The sequence below is a fragment of the Bufo gargarizans genome, chromosome 1 (genome assembly GCF_014858855.1).
Source record: "Bufo gargarizans isolate SCDJY-AF-19 chromosome 1, ASM1485885v1, whole genome shotgun sequence".
NCBI lineage: Eukaryota > Metazoa > Chordata > Amphibia > Anura > Bufonidae > Bufo > Bufo gargarizans.
The window spans coordinates 654,556,852-654,578,957 of NC_058080.1; the positions used below are offsets into that span (position 1 = coordinate 654,556,852).

A 22,106-nucleotide genomic window follows, 5' to 3' on the forward strand; every position below is an offset into this window, starting at 1 on the left:
ACTAATCTTCTTTCCTTTATATTCCCTCCCATACTGCCTCACTTTGCGGTTAATACTACTTCCTGGATTGAAGTGTTCACTGCTGGAGGCTTCTGCTGCTGCTTGTTCAGATAAGTCCTTTCATGTATTGTGTTTCCTTGCTGGCCTGATTCTAGGTGACCCTGACTCCCTCCGTATGAAGTGCAGGGAGCCGGTGGTTGTGTCACCTCACTATTAGGCCTCATGCACATGGCCGAGAGCGGACTGTGGAAACCCGGCCGGGATTCCTGCTGACAGCATGAGTGCACGGCATCTTTGGTTGCTATGACACCGTGCGCTTCATGCAGCCGCTGCTGTACAGTAATACACTAGTATATTGTATTACTGTACAGCAGCGGCTGCATGAAGCGCACGCGTCATAGCAACCAATGACGCAGTGCGCTTATGCTGTCAGCAGGAACCCCGGCCGGGTTTCCACGGTCCGCTCTCGGCCGCGGAGCCCAACAGCAAGCACCACAATCTCCAAATACCCACTAATAGGAGTCGTTAAAACTCAGGGACCTAGAGGATAGGTATCAGCAATTTATTCACATCTAGTACAAGCAAAGGTCAGCACCAAACCCCTTATGATGATAGACAAATGGAAAAGACAGATACCCGCACTTACAGCTGATTCTACAGCTGATTTATTAGAATCGCATTTACAGGTGTCGCCAGCAGTCAATAACAAAATAATACAATTATACATTGTACATCAGGCATATCTAACACCAACTAGGCTGTACAGAATGGGTAGAGCATCATCTACTGCATGCCCAAGGTGCGGGGAATTGGAGGCGGATTTCTGGCACATGATTTGGAGGTGCAGCCCAATCGTTTTGGGAAGAAGTGGCGTCCTTTCTCTTACACATGTTGCTGGTTTTGGTGGCTTGCAACCCTGAAATTTGCCTGTTGGGAATATTAAACGAGGACAATTGGGATCATTACATGAAAATATTCTTAAAGGAATCTCTATTCCCTAAATGTATTGCTCTGAGATAGTATAATCCCAATACACCGAATTTATCCATGTGGAAACAACAAATAAATAAGATTCTACCGTATACAGTACTGGTGTTTAAACACTGCAATACATTTTTTTTGATAAGGTATGGGGTCGGTGGTGTGAATACCCACATACACAGTACTCGTCCTCGAGACCTCGACAAGCTATATCAACAGCTCGAGGATCCATGGTTCAATCGGTTTAATGGGAATACCTGAAAGACATATATGATGTAAGAATACTCAACGGAATAAGGTGACGGCATCGGTGCAATGGGTGGTTGAGTTTTTTGAGTTGATGGAAATTAGTAAATAATTGAAGTTCTTTGACAAATGTACGACTTGTTAAACCTTATTGTATTATGATGGATATCGAAATGAACAAGTCTATGTACTTTTTTCTTCTGTTAATAAAAGAGTAAAAAAAAAATTCTGTGTGTCTCCTCAAAAAATTTAGATTTTGTAAGTATGGTAGCCATTTGGGGTATGATCTATTGATTTGTATCACATATATGAATAAGAGCCAAATATTGTATGGCCTCTGTTTTAGAGTTTTTGAGAGCACAAGTTCTTGTTGATGTAGAGCTCAGAGATAGGATTGTGTGGAGGCACAAGTCTAGAGAAGGGTATAAAAACATTTCTGCTACACTAAAAGTTCTCTAGAGAACAGTGGCCTCTAGACAATAACTCCGTAGAATGGGTCCGCATCCGTTCCGCAACTCTACGGAACGGGTGCGGACCCATTCATTCTCAATGGGGACGGAAAGGATGCGGAGAGCACATATTGTGCTGTCCGTATCCGCATTTCTGGTCCGTGGCTCCGGACTTCTGGTCCGCGGCTCCCGGAAAAAATTAGAACATGTCCTATTCTTGTCTGCAATAGTGGACAAGAATAAGCATTTCTATAGGGGTGCCGGCCCGGTGTATTGCGGATCCGCAATACACTACGGACATGTTAATGGACCCTTAAGTAAAAGAAATTTGGAACAACCAGGACTCTTCCTGGAACTGGACGCTCCACCAAGCTAAGTGATCTGGTGAGAAGGGCCTTAGTAAGAGAAGTGACCTGAGACTGATCCTGTGTGCAGATGGTAGAAAATTCCCAATGGGAGAAAATTCCGGAAGATCAACACTGCAGCACTCCACCAATCTGCGTTTGATGGCAGAGTGGCTAGAAAGAAACCTTTCCTCAGTAATAGGCACATGAAATCCTGCCTGGAGTTTGCAAAAAAATACCTATGGACTCTCAGACTGTGAGAAACAAGATTATCTGGTCTAATGAAACCAAGATTGAGCAGTTTACCTTCTATTCTAAGCAGTACATCTGGAGACTCTGTACCAGGACCTGCCCAATTCCATCTCTACAGTGAAGCATGGTGGTGGCAGCATCATGCTGTGTGGGTGTTTTTTCAGCGGCTGGGGCTGGAGTGACTGGTCAGAGTTGAGGAAAAGCTAAATAGAGCAAATCACAGAGATATTCTTAATGAAAACCTGTTCCAGAGTGCTCTGGACCTCAGACTAGGCCGAAGGTTCATATTCCAACAAAACAATGACCGTAAACAAACAGCCAAGACAACACAGGAGTGGCTAAGGGACAACTCTGGGAATGTCCTTCAGAGGCCCAGCCAGAGCCCTCACTTGAACCCAAATGAATATCTCTGGAGAGACCTGAAAATGGTTGTCCACCAATGGCTCCCATCCAACCTGACAGAGATTAAGTGGATCTGCAGAGAAGAATGGCAGATAGTCCCCAAATCCAGGTGTGCAAACCTTGTGGCATCATCCCCAAGAAGACTGGAGGCTGTAAACGCTGCCAAAGGTGCTTTAACTAAGTATGGAGTAAAGGGTATGAATTAGAGATGAGCGAATCGATTGTAACAAATAAATTCATCTTATCAGCAGGACTTCTTCACCTGTGGGGGGCTGTTCCCTTAGGTGAAGAAGAGCCCACCTGCCGATAGATTGACAGGGCTGGACACTTAGCTCAACTCTGACAGTTTCCTACCTCTGCTGCTCTAATTAGCCAAGCAAGGGCAATAGCTCTGTTTCAGCTTTGGAGCACTGACTATGCAGGGGCTGCTACCCAGAAATGGGTTTCGCCAACAATACACTAATGTGTATGGGGGACTTTAGCTTTTGTTTGGATATAAGTGTTAGGCCTCTTGCATGTGGCCGTTGTTCGGGCTGTTCCGTGCATTGGTGACCGCAATTGGTGACCCAACTTCAATGGGTCTGTGATCCATCCGCACCACAAAAAAATAAAACAAGTTCTATTTTTTTGCGGTGCGGAGGCATGGAGAGGATCCCCACAGAAGCACTCTGTAGTGCTCCGGTGGGGTTCTGTGCCTCCGTTCTGCACCGCAGCTCTGGATTGCAAACGCATTCAAGTAAATGGGTCGACATCCATGATGCAGGGAGCACACGGCTGGTGCCAGGATATTGCAGACCCGCTGTTTGTGGGCCACAATACAGGCCACAGCCGGTAACTGCCGTCTGCATGAGGCCTTAGGCGCAAAGTTAAAGGGCTTCTACTATCAGAATTACTGTTATTTAGCTGACTGACATTAGCGATGGGTGGTCTTTACACCAGTAAAAAACTGCACAATAGCTAAATCATTTTTTTTGGGCTACCTGCATTTTAGCCGTATTGTTGTGGTGTTTTTATGCCACTTTTTGCAGACAGTGGGGGGCATTTATCAATAATGGCGCCAGGGAAATCCTTACATCACGAATCAAAAGTGGTGATTTGTTTCACAGCATTTATCGAAAGGCGTTTGCTATTTTTAAAATTTTGTAACTTTTTGTAATTGTAGGCTAGAAATCCACCAAAAACAACTGCAACAATTTTTTATTACGCTGAAGTGTTAGGCCTCATGCACACGGCCGTTAGGCGGCATTGCGGCCCGCAAATGGCGGCTCGGCAATCCACGGCCACCGGCCGTGTGCACTACGCATCACGGATGTGGACCTATTCACTTGAATGGGTCCGCAATTCCGGAACACTGGAAGCACTACGGAGTGCTTCCGTGGTGTTTCTTTCCGTTGTTCTGCACGGTCATTTTTTTGCTGTGCGGACTGACCACGGACCCATTCAAGGTGAATGGGTCCGACCCGCTGCACGGATGTTACAACGGCCGTGTGCATGAGGCCTTAAAATGTGACATTTAATTATATTAACGACAATACATATGTGCTCAACTGATTTTGAACGTGCAACTTCTTTAAGGCCGATTTGCAACATTTAATCGCTAAAATTGCGATTGTTTGAATAAAAGTCGCATCTATCTGATCTGCTGTGCGCCTGTATAACAATTTACACTACCACAGAAGCAAGCTTAATCTACCACTACATTTTGCACCTTTTAAACAGAACATAAGTTGATAAATGAGCCGTAATGCTCGCCAGTTTGGTAGCCCTGCCCACTTTGACATTGAAACCACTTTTCTGGCAAGTTTCATTTTATCTAGCAAAAAATAAGGAGAAAACAGTTGATACATTTGGCGCAAATCAAAATGCCATGATTTTTGGCAAATTTTACGGCATAATTCTGACTCAACATGATTTGTAAATATCCCCCAGTGTGTCTTACCACTAGCGTTGAATTGGATGCGGACCAAAAATATGGTCGTGTGCATGGGGCCTTATGAAAGTGTATTGCTTCCTTAGTTTATTGCTGTATGGTTGTGGAAACAGTACTTTCTAAACCAAGATGGGCAACAGGATGAGGATGAGAAGGACTAAAGCAACCAAAAGGCCCCTTGACCAAAGCGATTTGGAACACATCAAGGCCTTCTTAAAGGGGAAGTCCCATCAGAAAATGACATTATCTAAGTCAAGTTTCTATTATAAACAGGAAGGAACAATACAGGAAGCAAGGCGGCGTGTCTCCTATGTGGCCACATCCAGGAAAGCTTTTCTAAGTAAAAAATAAATAGCCTCAACATTACAAAAAGAACAAACACATAATCTGGCTTCTACAGACTTACCTCTAATCAAGAAAACTTAAAAGACACAGATCAGACATTACCTTTAAAGTATAACTGTCATATTTTTATTTTTTTTGGAGTATTGGATTGTGGTGATTAATATCCCCTTGGTGGCCCTATTTCAACTTTTCACTGTGTATTCAATTACCCCTTAATTCCACAGTTTTGTTCCCTGCACTGCCTACTTTTACCAGTGCTTAAAATAGGGTTGCTAGGCATGGTCTGTTGAAGGACGGAGAACGCAGAAGCACGCAGCGTGCAAGGTCAGATTACAGACAGACAGGGACTGTAAGTAAATAATTAAAGCCAGGTCCTGTCATGCCCCGCTCTGACTATGTGCGGAGGTCGGCTAGAATAGCAGCACGAGTTTAGTGTTTTGTTTTGGAGCCGTGCTGGATCCGCCTCTCATCAGGTGCACTGGGTGGGGTCATTAGTTTAAGTAGCACTCCATCCCAGTGCTCTGAGCGGATTATAGGAATCACTTTGGTCTTGGAAGCTAGGAAGGAAGGTTGTCTGTTCCAGCTCAGAAAGATAAGTGTGGTTTCAAGTTTTGTTGTTTGCTGTCTTGGTTGTTTTGTGTCATCTCTCCCATCCAGGTTCTGTGCGAGCAGGCTGCTCCTATTTCCCCTCTTCACCATCTCAGGGAATTTAGGGTGTTTCAGCCCAGGCACAGGGACACATCATACCTACCACCAAGGTTTGCATGTGGGCTGAGCAGTGCAGGGAGAGAGGTCAGGGATTAGCTAGGAGGTGACCCTTCCCCTGCCTCTTGCCTAGAGCCTGGTTGGTGGTTTACCTGTGACTCTGAGTGCACGTCCGCCGTGACAGGTCCTCCCCAGCAGCTGAGAACAGTGCCTGGGCTGTGTGCACTTCTCCCTGTCCCTGCGCTTGGCAGACGCTCCCTCACTCAGCAGAGCTGAAGAAGTAGAGTTGAAGCAGCGCAGAGCAGGGAAGGGAGATCTGCCATCTGCTCAGTGTATAAATGAAAGCAACATGTGGTAAGAGGACCCCTTTGTGCTACAGGAGATTAACCCTTTAGGAGGAGGGCTCTGGTTAATGACACTTTTGGTGGCTATTGTTACTGGCTAGTGAGGGCAGGCGGGATTAGCCTCAGGGTGAGGGCAGTGGAGGCCATCTTAACTGAATAGTGAAATTGCAGTTCTATGCAGACTGGTTGCTAAGGGCTGAATCTTATTAAATATGGGGTAAGTCAGTCTAAGGCCTAGTTCACACGAACGTATGGCTTTTTCAGTGTTTTGCGGTCCATTTTTCACGGATCTATTTTTTTGTTTCCGTTGTGTTTTTGTTCCGTTTTTCTGTTCCGTTTTTCCGTATGCCATGGACAGTATACAGTAATTACATAGAAAAAATTGGGCTGGGCATAACATTTTAAATAGATGTTTCAGAAAAAATGGAACGGATACGGAAGACATACGGATGCATTTCCGTATGTGTTCCTTTTTTTTTTTTTTGCGGACCCATTGACTTGAATGGAGCCACGGAACGTGATTTGCGGGCAATAATAGGACATGTTCTATCTTTCAACGGAACAGAAAAACGGAAATACCGAATGCGGAAATTTTCTTGTGGAACCATTGAAACGAATGGTTTTACCCACACCAATTGTAAGAATGGGGGCCCGCGTACCCCGTGCTATATTGGAACTCAATATAACTGGGGACAACTCCTTTAATATAACTGGAATGCCTCTTTAGAACAGATGGCATCAGCATGCTCATTCACCACAAACAGCTATCAAACTGGTGTAAAGCAGACCTGGCTTTGTTGCCCAAAGCAACCAATCAGATTCCACCTTTCATTTTTCATAGCTTCTTTGGAAAATGAAAGGTGGATTCTGATTGGTTGATATAGGCAACTAAGTTCTATTTTACACCAGTTTGATAAATCTTCCCCTTAGGCCTCTTTCACACGCACATGACAGATTAGGTCCGGATGCGTTAGGTGAAACTCACATCATTTTGCAAGCAAGTTCAGTCAGTTTTGTCTGCGATTGCGTGTGCAATGCGTTTTGATAAATTTTTCACGCACGTGATAAAAAACTGAAGGTTTACAAACAACATCTCTAACCCTAAGTTCACACCTGAGCGTTTTACAGCGCGTTCCTACGCGCTGTAAAACGCTCAACAAGGAGAAACCAATGCTTCCCTATGGGAATGGTTCTCACCTGGGCGTTTTACAGTGCGTACGATCGCGCTGTAAAACGCCCGACGCTCCAAAAAGTTCTTGAGCTTCTTTGGGGTGTTTTGTCTCGCGTTCCCGTACATAGACTTTCAGGAACGCGCAACAATGGGCGTTCGCTTGTCTCTGTATGCGCGATTGTAAACGCCGGTACAATCGTGCATACAGAGCGCTCGTTTCAGAACGCTCAGGTGTGAACCCAGGGTTAGGGTACTTTCACACTAGCGTTTTTCCCCATGCATTCTGAATGGAGAGTAATCCGTTCAGTTTGCATCAGGATGTCTTCAGTTCAGTCTTATTGACTGATCAGGCAAAAGAGAAAACCGTAGCATGCTACGGTTTTATCTCTGGTGAAAAAAACAGAAGACTTGCCTGAATGCAGTAACCGGCATTTTTTCCCATAGTAATGTATTAGTGCATTCAGAATACCGGAATGCCGGATCCATCCTTCCGATTTGCGTATGCGCAGACTGAAAAAAAGGTGAAAAAAGTAAATGCCGGATCCGTTTTGCCGGATGACACCAGAAAGACGGATCCGGCATTTCAATGCATTTTTTTTGACTGATCAGGCATTTTTAAGACTGATCATGATCCTGATCAGTCTTACTAATGCCATCAGTTGGTATACGGTTGGTATACGGTTTGCCTGATCCGGAACTGCTTGCCGGATCTCTCTGCCGCAAGTGTGAAAGTAGCCTTAGCAACCATCAGTGAAAAACGCATTACACCTGCACTTGCCTCCGGATGCAATGCGTTTTTCACTGAAGCTCCATTCACTTCTATGGGGCCAGGGCTGCATGAAAAACGCTCAATATAGAACTTGCTGCGTTTTTTAACGCAACGCAGAACTGATGCGTGAAAAAAATGCCCATGTACACAGATCCATTGAAATGAATGGGTCCGGATTCAGTGCAGGTGCTATGCGTTCACGTCACGCATTGCACCCGCACTGATAGTGTCTTTTCTGGGATAGTCTGCACAGACATCCAAATTGTTGCTTTTTTACTCTTTTTGGCCAATTTTGCACCAAATACACCTAGAATATTGCACACGTGCGACTCTGACACTATTATACTGCTTGTCATATACATTAATACCGGTACTAAACTGGGAGCAGCCTGGCTATGGAACCTGGAACACCACTGTAATAATGTAGGACATGCAGCAGTATAAGGACAATACGGCGAGTCTCCCTACGTCTTGTAGTATCAGTCCCTCCTTTATAATCACCTTTTTTTCCTCTGGCTTTCTTTTCTAAAACCAAACCCAGGACTGGATCAAAAAAAGATGAGAAGTGGAGAGTTTTCCTTAGGCCAGATTCACACACAGGGTTTAGGAGTGTTTTCATGGTGTTTTGGGAATTTTTACCAAAACCCAAAACACTTTAACCAGATGTTTGCTGCTATTGTATAGAAACATGCATATCTTTAGACATATGACATTTGGTTTATAGTGTTTTTATCAAAACAAGTGCTCAAAAATACATGTACAAGAAAAACATCATTTTAAAACGCCAGTATGACACTATAAAAAAAAAACTATTTGCAGTATTAGAAAATGTAAAAAAACTGGGGATAGAAGGTCATCAATATCAGATAGGTCGTGGTCTGACCCCTACTGTTCTGCAGTAGCTCTGGTGCTGGAATTACACAGTGGACAGAGCTGGTTACTGCAGTACTGCTCCCATTCACTTGAATCAGAGCAGGGGGTGCCAGGAGTCGGACCCCCGCTGATCTGATCTGAGGAGAGGCCATCAATATGAAAATCCTAGAGAACCCATTTAACAAAAAATTACAAATGGCTGTGTAACCATGTGGATGTTTTTAGAGCAATGTAGGTTTTTTCGCTACTTTGTAAGAGCACAGAAATATATTGAAGGGGTTGTCCGGCCTGTGAAATGATTTTTTTTCTTAAAAAAAAAAAGTCAAAATGGTATAAAAACATTTGCCTTTGCTCCCATTCAAGTGCTTCTCACACTGGTCGGTACTGCTTTATCTTGGTGGTCCCTCTTGTCAAACAGGAAATGACCGCTCCGGCAATCAATGGTAGCACCGGTGAATACTTTATCCAATATGGCTGAGCGGTTATTTTGTGTGTATCGAGTAGGACTGACAGGGGCGGACTGGGAACTTAAAGTGGCCCTAAAAACTAAAAGTTGCCCCATGTAGAAGGCAAGTCCAAATAGACAGAAGGCAGGGCAACACAAGTAGGGAGGGCCTCCACAAGCCAAAAGTAGGCAGGGACAATAGAAGTAGGAGGGTTCAGCAATACTGTAGTGCAACGGTGATACAGTTGAATTCAGGAGGGCATCTGGCTGTTGGGCAGGTACATAAGTACCTGATGCTCCTAGCATTAGGCCTCATGCACACGACCGTTGTTGTGTTCCGTGATTTTCTGCAAACCCATTGACTGCACCGTTTGTCATCCGCGTCCGTGTTTCCAGTCTGTGAAAAAAATATGATCTGTCCTATTTTTTTCACGGGCAACGGTTCGTGGACCCATTCAAGTCAATGGGTCCGTGAAAAAACACGGAGGCACACAAGATTGTCATCGTCGTCCGCGTCCGTTTTTTTCCTATCATTTGCATGGCAAACTTGACTTAGGCCTCTTTCACACTTGCGTTGTCCGGATCCGGCGTGTACTCCACTTGCCGGAATTACACGCCGGATCCGGAAAAACGCAAGTGTACTGAAAGCATTTGAAGACGGATCCGTCTTCAAAATGCTTTCAGTGTTACTATGGCACCCAGGACGCTATTAAAAGTCCTGGTTGCCATAGTAGGAGCGGGGAGCGGGGGAGCAGCATACTTACCATCTGTGCGGCTCCCGGGGCGCTCCAGAATGACGTCAGAGCGCCCCATGCGCATGGATCATGTGATCCATGCGATCACGTCATCCATGCGCCTGGGGCGCCCTGACGTCACTCTGGAGCGCCCCGGGAGCCGCACGGATGGTAAGTATGCTGCTCCCCGCTCCCCACTACAGTTTACCATGGCTGCCAGGACTTTAGCGTCCCGGCAGCCATGGTAACCATTGAGAAAAAGCTAAACGTCGCATCCGGCAATGCGCCGAAACGACGTTTAGCTTAAGGCCGGATCCGGATCAATGCCTTTCAATGGGCATTCATTCCGGATCCGGCCTTGCGGCAAGTGTTCCGGATTTTTGGCCGGAGCAAAAAGCGCAGCATGCTGCGCTATTTGCTGCGGCCAAAAAACGTTCCGTTCCGGAACGGAAGACATCCTGATGCATCCTGAAGGACGGACTGTCCATTCAAAATGCATTAGGAAAATCCTGATCAGTATTCTTCCGGCATAGAGCCCCGACGACGGAACTCTATGCCGGAAGACTATAACGCAGGTGTGAAAGAGCCCTTAAATTTTTCCCATGTCTGCTGATCCTCCAAAAATAAAGGAGGACACACGGAAACAAAAACAGACACGGATCACGGAACAATGGAACCCCTTTTTGCGGACCGCAAAAAAATACTGTCGTGTGCATGAGGCCTAAGTTAATGCTGAGAGCATGAGATCGTTATGTACCTGGTCAGCGACCATGAGGAGGGCTCAAGCGGCCTCCTGGGCATCAGCCCACCGGGACATTTCCCTGTAGGGTCTATAGCTAGTCCTCCCCTGGGAACTGGGAAGCACTGGAATGGGAGCATTAGGGGATCAGTTAGATGTGTATTACTTTTATTTTATTTTTTTGCCATTCTGACCTTTTTTTTTAATTACCTTACCAGCCAGAGGGCTAAAGGTTCAATAGGAACTTTCCACACCGAGCTGCTCAGCATTGTATACATAGGGTGCAGCACCTCAGTGGCCAATGCAGGATATTAATATTCTATACACTGCTACCTTTTGTATTACAGCTATGTGGTTATACGACATTTTAACATATAGGCTAAGCTCTCGGAAAAACTCTCAACAAAGTGAAGGCTACAGGCAACTTCCAGAGCAGCAAACAGATTTCAATGTATATCTATATCTTAAAGGGACACTACCATCACATTTTTTCTCACACATTAAAGGGACTCTGTCACCAGTTTCTAAACCCCCCTTTTAAAACTATTGTTCTCTCCATGGTGCCCTTGTCATTACAAAGCTGTTGTTATAAGATAAATCCGCCCTGTAGTTTTGATAAAAATCGCTTTTATCTAACCTGTCAATCTTCTGGATAAGGTGCCCAGGGCGTTTCTGAAGGTCTGAATCTGCCGCTCTCCGCCGCCGCCGTTGGTGCCCAGCTCCTCCCATGATCCTTTCAGCGCCACCTGGATGTAATGAAATCCGCCTCCGGCTCTCCTCAGTGCCCCCTCCTCCTTTTCAAAGATCCCGCGCGTGCGCACAGGCCTGTGCCTGATGCGCCCGTGCGGACTTTTAGATTCTGCCTCGTTGAGCGAAGTGCGCAAAAATGCGCAAACGCGCGCTTCGCTCAACGAGGCAGAAATCTAAAAGTCCGCACGTGCGCATCAGGCACAGGCCTGTGCGCACGCGCGGGATCTTTGAAAAGGAGGAGGGGGCACTGAGGAGAGCCGGAGGCGGATTTCTTTTACATTCAGGCGGCGCTGAAAGGATCAGGGGAGGAGCTGGGCACCAACGGCGGCGGTGGCGAGCGGCAGATTCAGACCTTCAGAAACGCCCTGGGCACCTTACCCAGAAGATTGACAGGTTAGATAAAAGCGATTTTTATCAAAACTACACGGCTTATAACAACAGCTTTGTAATGACAAGGGCACCATGGAGAGAACAATAGTTTTAAAAGGGGGGGTTAGAAACTGGTCCCTTTAAGGGTTCATGCAGACGGACGTATGTTTTTTGCTGTCCTCAAAAATGCGGATCTGTTTTTTTTGTGGACAGTTCAGCATGTCGATAAAAAAACGGATCCGCATCTTTGTGGACCAATAGACTTCAATGGGGCCACATCCTGATTTTCACTGACAAGTATAGGACATGTTTTATTATTTGTTTTGAGGAGCCGCAGAACAGAAGAAAAGATGCAGACTGCGCAGTGTTTGCTGTCCGTATCTTTTAGGGCCCCATAGGAGTGAATGGATCCGCGTTTAATTCTATGTCATTTTTTTCTCCAAAAACATGGTTTTCTGGATATATGTTTTTATAAATGACGTCTTGTCCTGGCTCTTTAACCTCCACTTTGTTTGGACTTTTAGCAAAGCAAACAGCCTCGCTTGACGTTCTCATTCACACCATTCACTCTGATCAGAGACGAACGGGGACGAGTGACTCAATTTGAACCTCACACATTACACTGATAAGTGCACTGCTCTTATGTAGGCATCTTTATCTAGCCCTGTCAAGAGAATTATAGAGATGTCATCCCAATTCTATAGCCACTATTATACGAGCAGATATAATCTTCCCATCACAACAGCGGTAAACTAACAATGAGTTACCTATCTATATAGGTGGTTTATCTCTTTGTGGTAACTAGGGTGGCCACTTGCATAACCCCAAAAAGCAGTACACCCTAGGCCACTCCTTCCCCCATTAAAGGGGTTCTGCACTTTCAATTAACTGATGATCTATCCTCTGGATAGATCATCAGCTTCTGATCGGCGGGGGTCCGACACCCGGGACCCCCGCCGATCAGCTGTTTGAGAAGGCAGCGGCGCTCCAGCAGAGCCGCGGCCTTCTCACTGTTTACCGCCGGGCCGCCCGCCCACTGACGTCACGACTCTGCTCACTTGAATGGAGCTTAGCCGCGCCCACTCTAGTTGATACAAGTCGTGACGTCAGTGGGCGGGCGGCCCGGCGGTAAACAGTGAGAAGGCCGCGGCGCTGCTGGAGTGCCGCTGCCTTCTCAAACAGCTGATCGGCGGGGGTCCCGGGTGTCGGACCCCCGCTGATCAGAAGCTGATGATCTATCCAGAGGATAGATCATCAGTTAATTGAAAGTGCAGAACCCCTTTAAGCAATGCCCACCAACCCCAGCCTCCTCACAGTAAGGCCTCTTTCATTTTTTTCCGTTTACGGGACGTTTTTTGCGTTCCGTATACGGTTCGTATATGGAACCATTCATTTCAATAGTTCCGCAAAAAAAACTGAATGTACTTCATATGCATTTCATTTCCGTTTTTCCGTTCCGTTGAAAGATAGAACATGTCCTATTATTGCCCGCAAATCACGTTCCGTGGCTCCATTCAAGTCAATGAGTCCGCAAAAAAAACAGAGCACATACGGAAAGGCATCCGTATGTCTTCCGTATCCGTTCCGTTTTTGCGGAACCATCTATTGAAAATGTTATGCCCAGCTCCATTTTTTCTATGTAATTACTGTATACTGTATATGCCATACGGAAAAACGGAACAGAAACGGAAACAAAAAACTGAACAATGGATCTGTGAAAAACGGACCGCAAAACACTGAAAAAGCCATACGGTCGTGTGAAAGAGGCCTAATGGTGCCAGCAAGAGAAAAGAGAGTGACCACCACTCTTACATCCACAGCCACCTTACAAGCACCTGCCTTACATCTTCAGACCATCCTGTCCTCCCGAGACCTTATGGTGCATTGTGTGCGGCCATCTCTAACCTCCAGTGACTCACTAGAGCGACCTGACTGGCCGAGGGTGATAAGGGCAAGGATTGGCTTAGCAGACAGTGAATAAGGCCTGTTTCACCTTTGCATGCAGAGGTATTTGTCTGTCCAAATCCCGGCATATGCCATATTTGTCCGGTAATATTTGAAGATGCCGGATCTGGACATGGAGCCAGGAAAGTGGATTGTCCGGCCTAAAGCCTGACATCTGGCCACCCTAGAGCAGACTGCTAGAGTTTAAAACCCCGCTCCTTTCTGATTTCAGTGTCCCTTTAATGAGTATCTATATTTTATTTATTCTAGTCCCGGTGCCCTCGGCCGCAGAGAAAGCTCCTTACAAGAAAGCTGTAAGATGATTGATTCTATACCTGAATTTTACATGTTCATAAAATCCTGCCTGAGACGCGCTATTCCCAAACTATCCCCCACCTCTAATTTATCGGACTATAGGCTCTCGCTATTGGGAGAAGGCGTATAAAACCAACCAGGCTGAAACAGCAACAACAAAGCAAGGAAGCCAGGGGCCTGCTGAGATATTATCAGCTAAAGTCTCACTCCCACAGGGGTGGGGACCCTGGGGGGACTCGTACTGTAGGTGAAGACTAAACAAAACACAACAATCACTGTCAAATCTCATGGGTGTATTCATACTGGCTCTGTACGGATGTACAATCTGTCCAATGCCATACATGTGCTGAATAGTCATCATTTAGGCCTTACGGCTTATTATATTATAGTATTAAGGTTTTATTTCTTAAGTACTAGAATATAATGTTTGTGGGGTTTTTTCCCCCCGAAGAAGCAGGGGTTAATTGTGAAGAGAGGGAGGGTCTGAGGAATAGCATGCTATGGTATGTTTGCAGACAGGATGGGTGTGAAGGCTTTTTGCTAAAACTGCCCCCTCCCAAGGTATGTACTATAGGCATATATTTGAGGAGAGATTCTGCAGCCGCTTGTGTCTCCTTTTCCCAGGCAGAGGCGCAGACAGCAGCTTGTTTCCTGTCCATCCTTAACCCTTCGCTGCCTGCGACCCTCTCTCTTACACATCCTTTCCAAAGCCAGCGCCTGAACGGATATAGTGCCTGCGTTCACACAGCCTGACACATTTAGAAATGGTGTCAATGTGGGTATAGTTTTACTAGATAAGCAGCAAATTCATAAAAATGATGCATGGGCCTGTGTGAATTTGGCAAGTATGACAGTACGACCTCTGAAAGAAGAAACGTCTCCGTGAAAAAGAAGCGAAATGTTGCCTCTGAGAAAAAGAAGCAAAATGTTGCCTCTGAGTCATTTCCACTGGGCAAGGTTTGTGTCAACGAAGAGAGAAAAGATCCTGCTTTTATTGCAGAAACAGCGCCACCTGTGTTCATAGCCTCTGTGCGGTACTGCGGCTCGCTCTGATTGTATTGAATCAGGGTGAACTGCAATAGCAAAGGCCTCATCCACAAGACCGTGTGCCAGCCGTGCCCGTCTGCAGACCGCAATGCACTGGCAGTCCAGACACCCACCATGTCCCCGCTGTCCGCAGACACAGGCCCATTCACTTGAATGGGGTCTATGATCCGCAGAGGATGGTATTATAATGACTGCGGGTCTACGGTACTGTAAGCCACTGGGATACTGTGAGTTCAGGTCAGAGAAGCAGTCTTTGGTCCAGGAAATGTGGCCGTCACACAGGCGTGTTTCCAGGACCGGACACACTAGTGAGAAATTAGCCTTAGGGTCCATTCAGACGACCATAAGGGCTTCATGCTCGTATTGCGGCCCGCAAACTTGAATGGGTCCACAATCCGCAAGATACGGAAACAGATAGGACATGTCCTATCTTTTGCGGAACGGAGCCATGGATCGGAAGCGCTCTTGTTGGATTTTGGGTCCGTGCCTCTGCACCGCAAAAGATAAGACATGTCCTTTTTTTCGCTGTGTCTTGCGGATCGCGGACCCGTTCAAGTCAATGCGTTTGCATTCTGCAAACATAGTCCATACGGCTGGTGCCCGTGCATTGCGGTTCTCACAATGGGCATGGAGCACTTACATTTGTCTGAATGGACCTTCAGGCCCCATTCACACGACCATGTGTGTTTTGCATGCTGTCCTAATTTTTTTGCAGTGCCCTTAAAATTAATGGGTCTGCATCCAATCTTTATTTTATTTTTTTACCAAATCCAAAATTTATGCTAGCTAACCCCCCCCAGACTCACCTTTATACCCCACCGCCCTACATCTTCTAATACCTACCCAATTAGCTCCCTTATATATCCCTCTGCATAGATCATCTATTGCTCTCCGCTCACCTCCCCTGTGACATCTGTGCCCCCAGCTACATCTTTCTCAGACCTGCTCCCATTTTAGTGCGAGGATCCACAACCTTCGGTCTCATGCACATGACCCATTCATTCCTATGGGGCCATCTGCATTTTTTGCGGATCCGTGTGGCCGTTGTTTATATTATAGAACATGTCTTATTCTCGGCCGTTTTGCGGATGAGAATAGGCATTTCTAATGATAGGAGTGAGAAAAATGTGGATTGCACACAGAAAGTATCCGTATTTTGTGAATCCATGATTTGTGAACTGAAATATCGGATACGTTCGTATGCAGGAGGCCCTAAACACCACCATAGCCATCTGCCAGTGCCTCCCTTTGGATCGCTGTGAGTGGAAAATGTTGAATCCACTAAACCAAACAGACTCTATATAAGTGTTGCACACTTACACAGGGCTATTTTTTTGGCGCATTGTGGCAATAAGGCCTTATTTACATGACCGTGTCCAATTTCCTATCCACAAACAAATGGGTCCATGAAAAACAGATAGCACGTAGATAGCTTCCTGTGGCCATTTGCCCACTCCCATACTAGAATGGATGAAGAATAGGACATGCTCTGATCGGCGCTCTGATCCGTGACAAAAACAATGTGTGAATAGCCCCATTGACTTCAATGGGTCCTTGTGCTGTCCTTTAAAAAAAAAAAAAAAAAAAAAAAAAAAAAGAAGATGGTCATGTGAATAAGTTCTAAGTATGACCCTATGTTCTCCTTTCATGCTCTCCTCAGTGCACTTTACATCAGCAGAATTTAGGATGGAGGTCTAGGTAGCACTCACGTGTACTGAGGCACAAATGAATGGGTTGGGAGCACAATCCCTGGGGCTTTTACCATTTTCTGCCCCAAAAATTGTGCCAATATGGAAGTCATTGTCATGGTCAGGTCAGGGACAGGGCTCCAAGCAAGTGATAAGCTTGAAGTGATATATTCAAATTCCATGATAGCAAAAATGCAGCAAGCACAGGTTGTTACATCAGTGTGTGCCTACATAGAAGAAACCCTTCTTCAGGCTTTCACCTGTTCAGGATCCAGCCATACGTACATGCGTGGTGCCAGTCAGGGACCTCTTCCTCTGTGTCTCATTAATGGTAGAAGAGGTTGGATCAAGGGTCTACAATGTATATACTGTCTCGTGTAAGTCCTGTCGTTGGGGCAGTCTAACAATAAAGACTACAGGGAGTGATGAAGCATCCGTGACAATCATAGGAGCTTCTTCATATATTGTACTAGGAAGTTCTCAACGTGTTAAACATTTTCCTTGAAATGACTCAGTTCTTCCTTTTCACATAGATTAACTGAAATCCCAAAATGACACCAGCACAAGGGTCTGAGGCTGCTGGTTTCAGTAAGACATCTCACAATGTAGGTCCAATTTAGGATTAGCAAGGAAACTGAGGTCTTGGGTGATTGCCCATGGTTGTCTAGATGGTGCTAGGTGAGATGACACAAGTTATCTCACCGAGAAGTCACGAAGACACGAGTTTCTTTTACAGCAAAAATTATTTTGCTTAATTTATTTTCCATATATTGATTGTGTGTTATTGTAATTAACAGGCCGTGAACAAGGTTCGGGAGGACCGAAACGTTGGCCGATGTAACTTATAATCATTAGTGGCATCTCAAATAAAATTACTTTCCTTATTCACCACCAAAAATTTTGAGTGCCGTGAATTATTCTACAATGTTACTCTGGAGGAAACCTCCATCACTGAGCACCGAAGATAACACTATACGCAGTAGAGTGCCAGCCATCTATCTTGTTCGTTCCTTTACAGCAAGGGCAGACCGATTATAAAGTCCAGACCACTGCTTCGTATATATATTTACTATTTATATAGCTGTTTAGCAGACACCCTTACATACACCCACATGCTTGGTTCTAAGTAAGCCGGCCAATGTCAGGCACCTCTTGTTATCCCCATTGAGAACAAAAGGATCAGGTATGAATTGAACTTTCCTGACCTTTCTTTTCCCCTGACATCTGCCGTTGGGGAGAAGCGAGACATTCCATTATACATTAGATGATCTGCCAGTACAGCCGAAATTGTCAGGTCCAGGTTACGTTCATCTAATGTGTATGGCAACCTTTAGTAATAGGTGTTCCACTAGATTCACATTGAACAATGGTGTCTATAGGATCAGCAGGGGGCACCAAGAGCTTCCAGAACTATAGTTTGGGAGGTCGGTACTGTCACGCTTCGGTGTGGGAGCGAAACACGACACCGAGCATAAGAGGGAAGGGGGAAACAGGGAATCAGGACTGAGAACTAGGGAAGGAAGATGGACAACTTCTAGTGAAAACCCAAACAAAATCCTAACTGACTACCAGTATGAACAGACCCCAAAGGTAGGTGAGTTCATATGCAGGAATACCTAGAGTTATATCTCACCCTATAGGACCCTGGTACTAATGGCAGGGACAAGACTACTTGTTCCTCCAAAAGGAAAGTCGAACTGGAGTCTACTTCAGGTCTAATACAAACAATAGGGAAATGCAACACACAGAACCCAAACAATATACAAAAGGGAAAGGAAAGACTTAACTTCAAAGAGGCTATGGAAGCACCAGGAACTCAAACCACAAACAATCCACAGGCACAGAAGCTATAAACTGTACAGCATAGTGGGAGAAGCAACTATAAATACGGAAGGTTAAATGACCACAAAAGCAACACCTGGAGGCAAGAGGTGTGGCCATTACCAGAAACAACACAGACACCTATTGATCCAAAAGGAAAACCTGTCAGATCAAACCACATGTTGCCAGTGTCACAGATCTCCTGACAATCACTGTCGCCGTGACATCTGTATGTCTTGGTTCATCCGTGCCAGGTACACTTTGCTTGGCATCCAACTTAAAAGGACAGTTCTCAGCCAATCAGCATTGCAAGGTGTGCTCTCCACAAAGCCGATTGGATGAGAGTAACTAGGCTTTTCTCATACACATGTTTTTCCAGCCAGATGCCAGGCACAGCAAAATGAAACGTTGCCACAGAGTCTCCTGTTCTACAACAGAATCTTCTCTAGAAGAGTTTGTCCCCTTTCCTACTATATATGAGACATAAAGCGTGTCTTGTTATATGTACACAGCTTCCCTGACTATCCACATCTGGATGGGTGTAGAATATGGTGAAGTAAAAGTGACCCATATTATTATTAGGAAGTGCACATATGATTTTGGTGAGGTTCTGCATACCTTCTACGACACAATTAATAAGAACTATGACTTATATTCTGGCCATGTACCCCTGCCAAGGTCCTGCATACATTATGATACAATTAGTAAAAACCATGGCTTACAGTGCCTTGAAGAAGTATTCATACCCCTTGAATTTTTCCATATTTTTTCATGTTACACCCACAAACTTAAATGTCTTTTATTGTGATTTGATGTGATAGACCAACACAAAGTAGTATGTGTGAAGCGAAAATAAAAATTTTATTAAATAAAAATCTGGAAAGTGTGGTGTGCATTTTTATTCAGCCCCCTGTACTCTGCTACCCATCGATAAAGTCCAGTGTGACCATTTGCCTTCAGAAGTCACCTGATTAGTAAATAGAGTCCCCCTGTGTGTAATTTATTCTCAATATCACTACAGCTGTTCTGTGAAGGCCTCAGAGGTTTGTTAATGAACATTAGAGATCAAACAGCATCGTGAAAACCAAGGAACACACCAGACAGGTCAGGGATAAAGTTGATGAGAAGTGTAAAGCAGGGTTAGGGTATAAAAAAAAATATCCCAAGCTCTGAACATCTCATGGAGCACTTTTCAATACATCAACTGAAAATAGAAGCAATATCGTATAACTGCAAACCTACCAAGACATGGCCGTCCACCTAAACTGACAGCCCATGCAAGGAGAGCACTAATTAGAGAAGTAGCCAAGAGGCCCATGGTCACTCTGGAGGAGATGCACAGCACAGGTGGAAGAATCTGTGCACAGGACAATTATTAGTCGTGGATTCCACAAATCTGGACTTTATGCAAAAGTATCAAGAAGAAAGCCATTTTTGAAAGTAAGTCCTGTTTGCAGTTTGTCACAAGCCATGTAGGGGACACAACAAACATGTCGAAGAAGGTGCTTTGGTCAGATGAGACCAAAGTTTAACTTTTTGGTGTAAATGCTATGTGTGGCAGAAAACTAACTCTGCACTTCACCCGAACACACCAGGGTGGTGGTGGCAGCTGTGGGGATGCTTTTCTTCAGCAGGGACAGGAAAGCTGTCATAGTTGATGAGAAGATGGACACAGGGCAATCCTGGAAGAGTCTACAAAAGACTTGGGCAGAGGTTCACCTTCCAAATGGACAATGACTCTAAACATACAGCGAGAGCTACAATGGAATGGTTTAGAATGAAAGCATGTTCATGTGTTACGCTACTGTCACACTAGCGTTTTTACTGGATCCGGCAGGGCTCAGCAAAACCGCTTCCGTTACTGATCATACAACCGTCTGCATCCGGTTGTATTATCTTTAACATAACCAAGACGGATCAGTCATGAACTCCATTGAAAGTCAATGGGGGACAGATCTGTTTTCTCTTGAGTCCACACCAAACCACGGACAGAAAACCGCTGCTTGCAGCGTGATTCTGTCTGCGATGGCGACGCAACTAAATGGAACGGAATGCATTCTGGTGAACTCTGTTTCGTTCAGTTTTGTCCCAATTGACAATGAATGGGGACAAAACAGAAGCGTTTCTCCTCCGCTATCGAGATCCTATGACGTATCTCAATAGCGGAAAGGAAAAGCGCAGGTGTGAAAGTAGCCTCAGAATGGCCCAAAGTCCGGACCTAAGTTTCGTTTCAGAGTCTGCGGCAAGACTTGAAAATTGCTGTTCAGACGCTCTCCATCCATCCTGACTGAGACTCGGCTACTTCACAAAGAACGGGCAAACATTTCAGCCTCTGGACGTGTGAAGCTGGTCCAGACCCCCAAAGACTTGCAGCTGTCATTGGAGCGAAAGGTGGTCCTACAAAGTATTGACTCGGGGGGCTGAATACTAATGCACGCCACGCTTTCCAGATTTTTTTTAATCAAAAATGTTGAAAACCATGTATTATTTTATTTTTATTTTACAATCACTTGCTGCTTTGTGTGGGTCTATCACATAAAACCCCAATAAAATATATTTAGGTTTGGGGGTGTAATGTAACAAAATGTGGACAAGTCCGAGGGGTGTGAAGACTGTGGGCTGAGGTGCTGGTACCTGGCTTCCATGCTGGACTGTCTGGTGTATGGGCACCACACGTCCTGGCGCGGCTACCACACATGAGGAGTAGTACAAAGGCGGCTGAGGCGCCCCATAGACCGTAGCTGTGTGAGCGGAGGATTCAGGCCGCACTTTCCTTCCGCCCGGCCCCCTCCTGTGCGCGAGCTCCTGGTAGCGGCGGGCGGGCAGCGAGATGCATGGAACAGCCAGTTGTTTAAAAATCCTTCTAGAACGGTTTCAAATCCCCCCTCCCCCCCCCAGCTCCGAGGAAAGAAGAAGGAGGAGGCAGCGGCAGCCTGTGTGCGCCGCTCTGAGCCCGTCCTGCTGGGGAGGAGGAGGGAGCAGCACAAGAAAGGAGGGAGGAGGGGAAGGAGGGGGAAGAGCTTGTCCATCAAACTGGTTGCTATAGAGAATGGGCGGGGCCGGCCGCCGGGCGGGCCTATCAGGGAGGGCGCTGCTGGTGTCGCCATGGTGACGGGGTTGTTCCCGGGGAGGCTGTGATCGGTTGACAGGTGTGTGACAATCGGAGCTTTCTGCAAGCATGTACGCCAAAGGCAAGAGTAACAGCGTACCGTCCGACAGCCAGGCCAGGGAGAAGTAAGTGGCGCTCAGCCCGGGGGGACGTGTGCGGGGGGGACAGGCCGGGGCTTCACCAAACTTCCTCCCCTCATCTGTGTGTGCGGGAGACGAGCCGCCGCTCCGGTGCCGGGGGAAAGTAAGTTTGGGGCAGTGAGTGCATGGAGTGCGCTGCCTGTCCGGTACCGGCCGCGGGCTCGGTGTGTACAGCTGACAACCACCGCCGTGCT

The 22,106-nt window shown here is 45.9% G+C and overlaps 1 protein-coding gene and 1 long non-coding RNA gene across 2 annotated transcripts in view; one reads left to right on the forward strand and one right to left on the reverse strand.

The window, feature by feature from the left end:
• Nucleotides 1–636: 636 nt before the first annotated feature.
• LOC122935733 lies at nt 637–21,531 on the reverse strand. The gene is made up of 2 exons (XR_006388821.1): nt 21,298–21,531; nt 637–927 (listed from the first exon to the last, which is right to left on the reverse strand). It is a non-coding gene; the product is annotated as an uncharacterized LOC122935733 (long non-coding RNA).
• Nucleotides 21,532–21,749: 218 nt separating this feature from the next.
• LOC122935740 (single-stranded DNA-binding protein 2-like) overlaps nt 21,750–22,106 on the forward strand; it is a 156,468-nt gene continuing 156,111 nt past the window's right edge. The window contains exon 1 of the mRNA XM_044291606.1: nt 21,750–21,897. Within this exon, the coding sequence (XP_044147541.1) occupies nt 21,842–21,897 (56 nt within the window). The 5' untranslated portion in view covers nt 21,750–21,841. The remainder of the gene's footprint in view (nt 21,898–22,106) is intronic.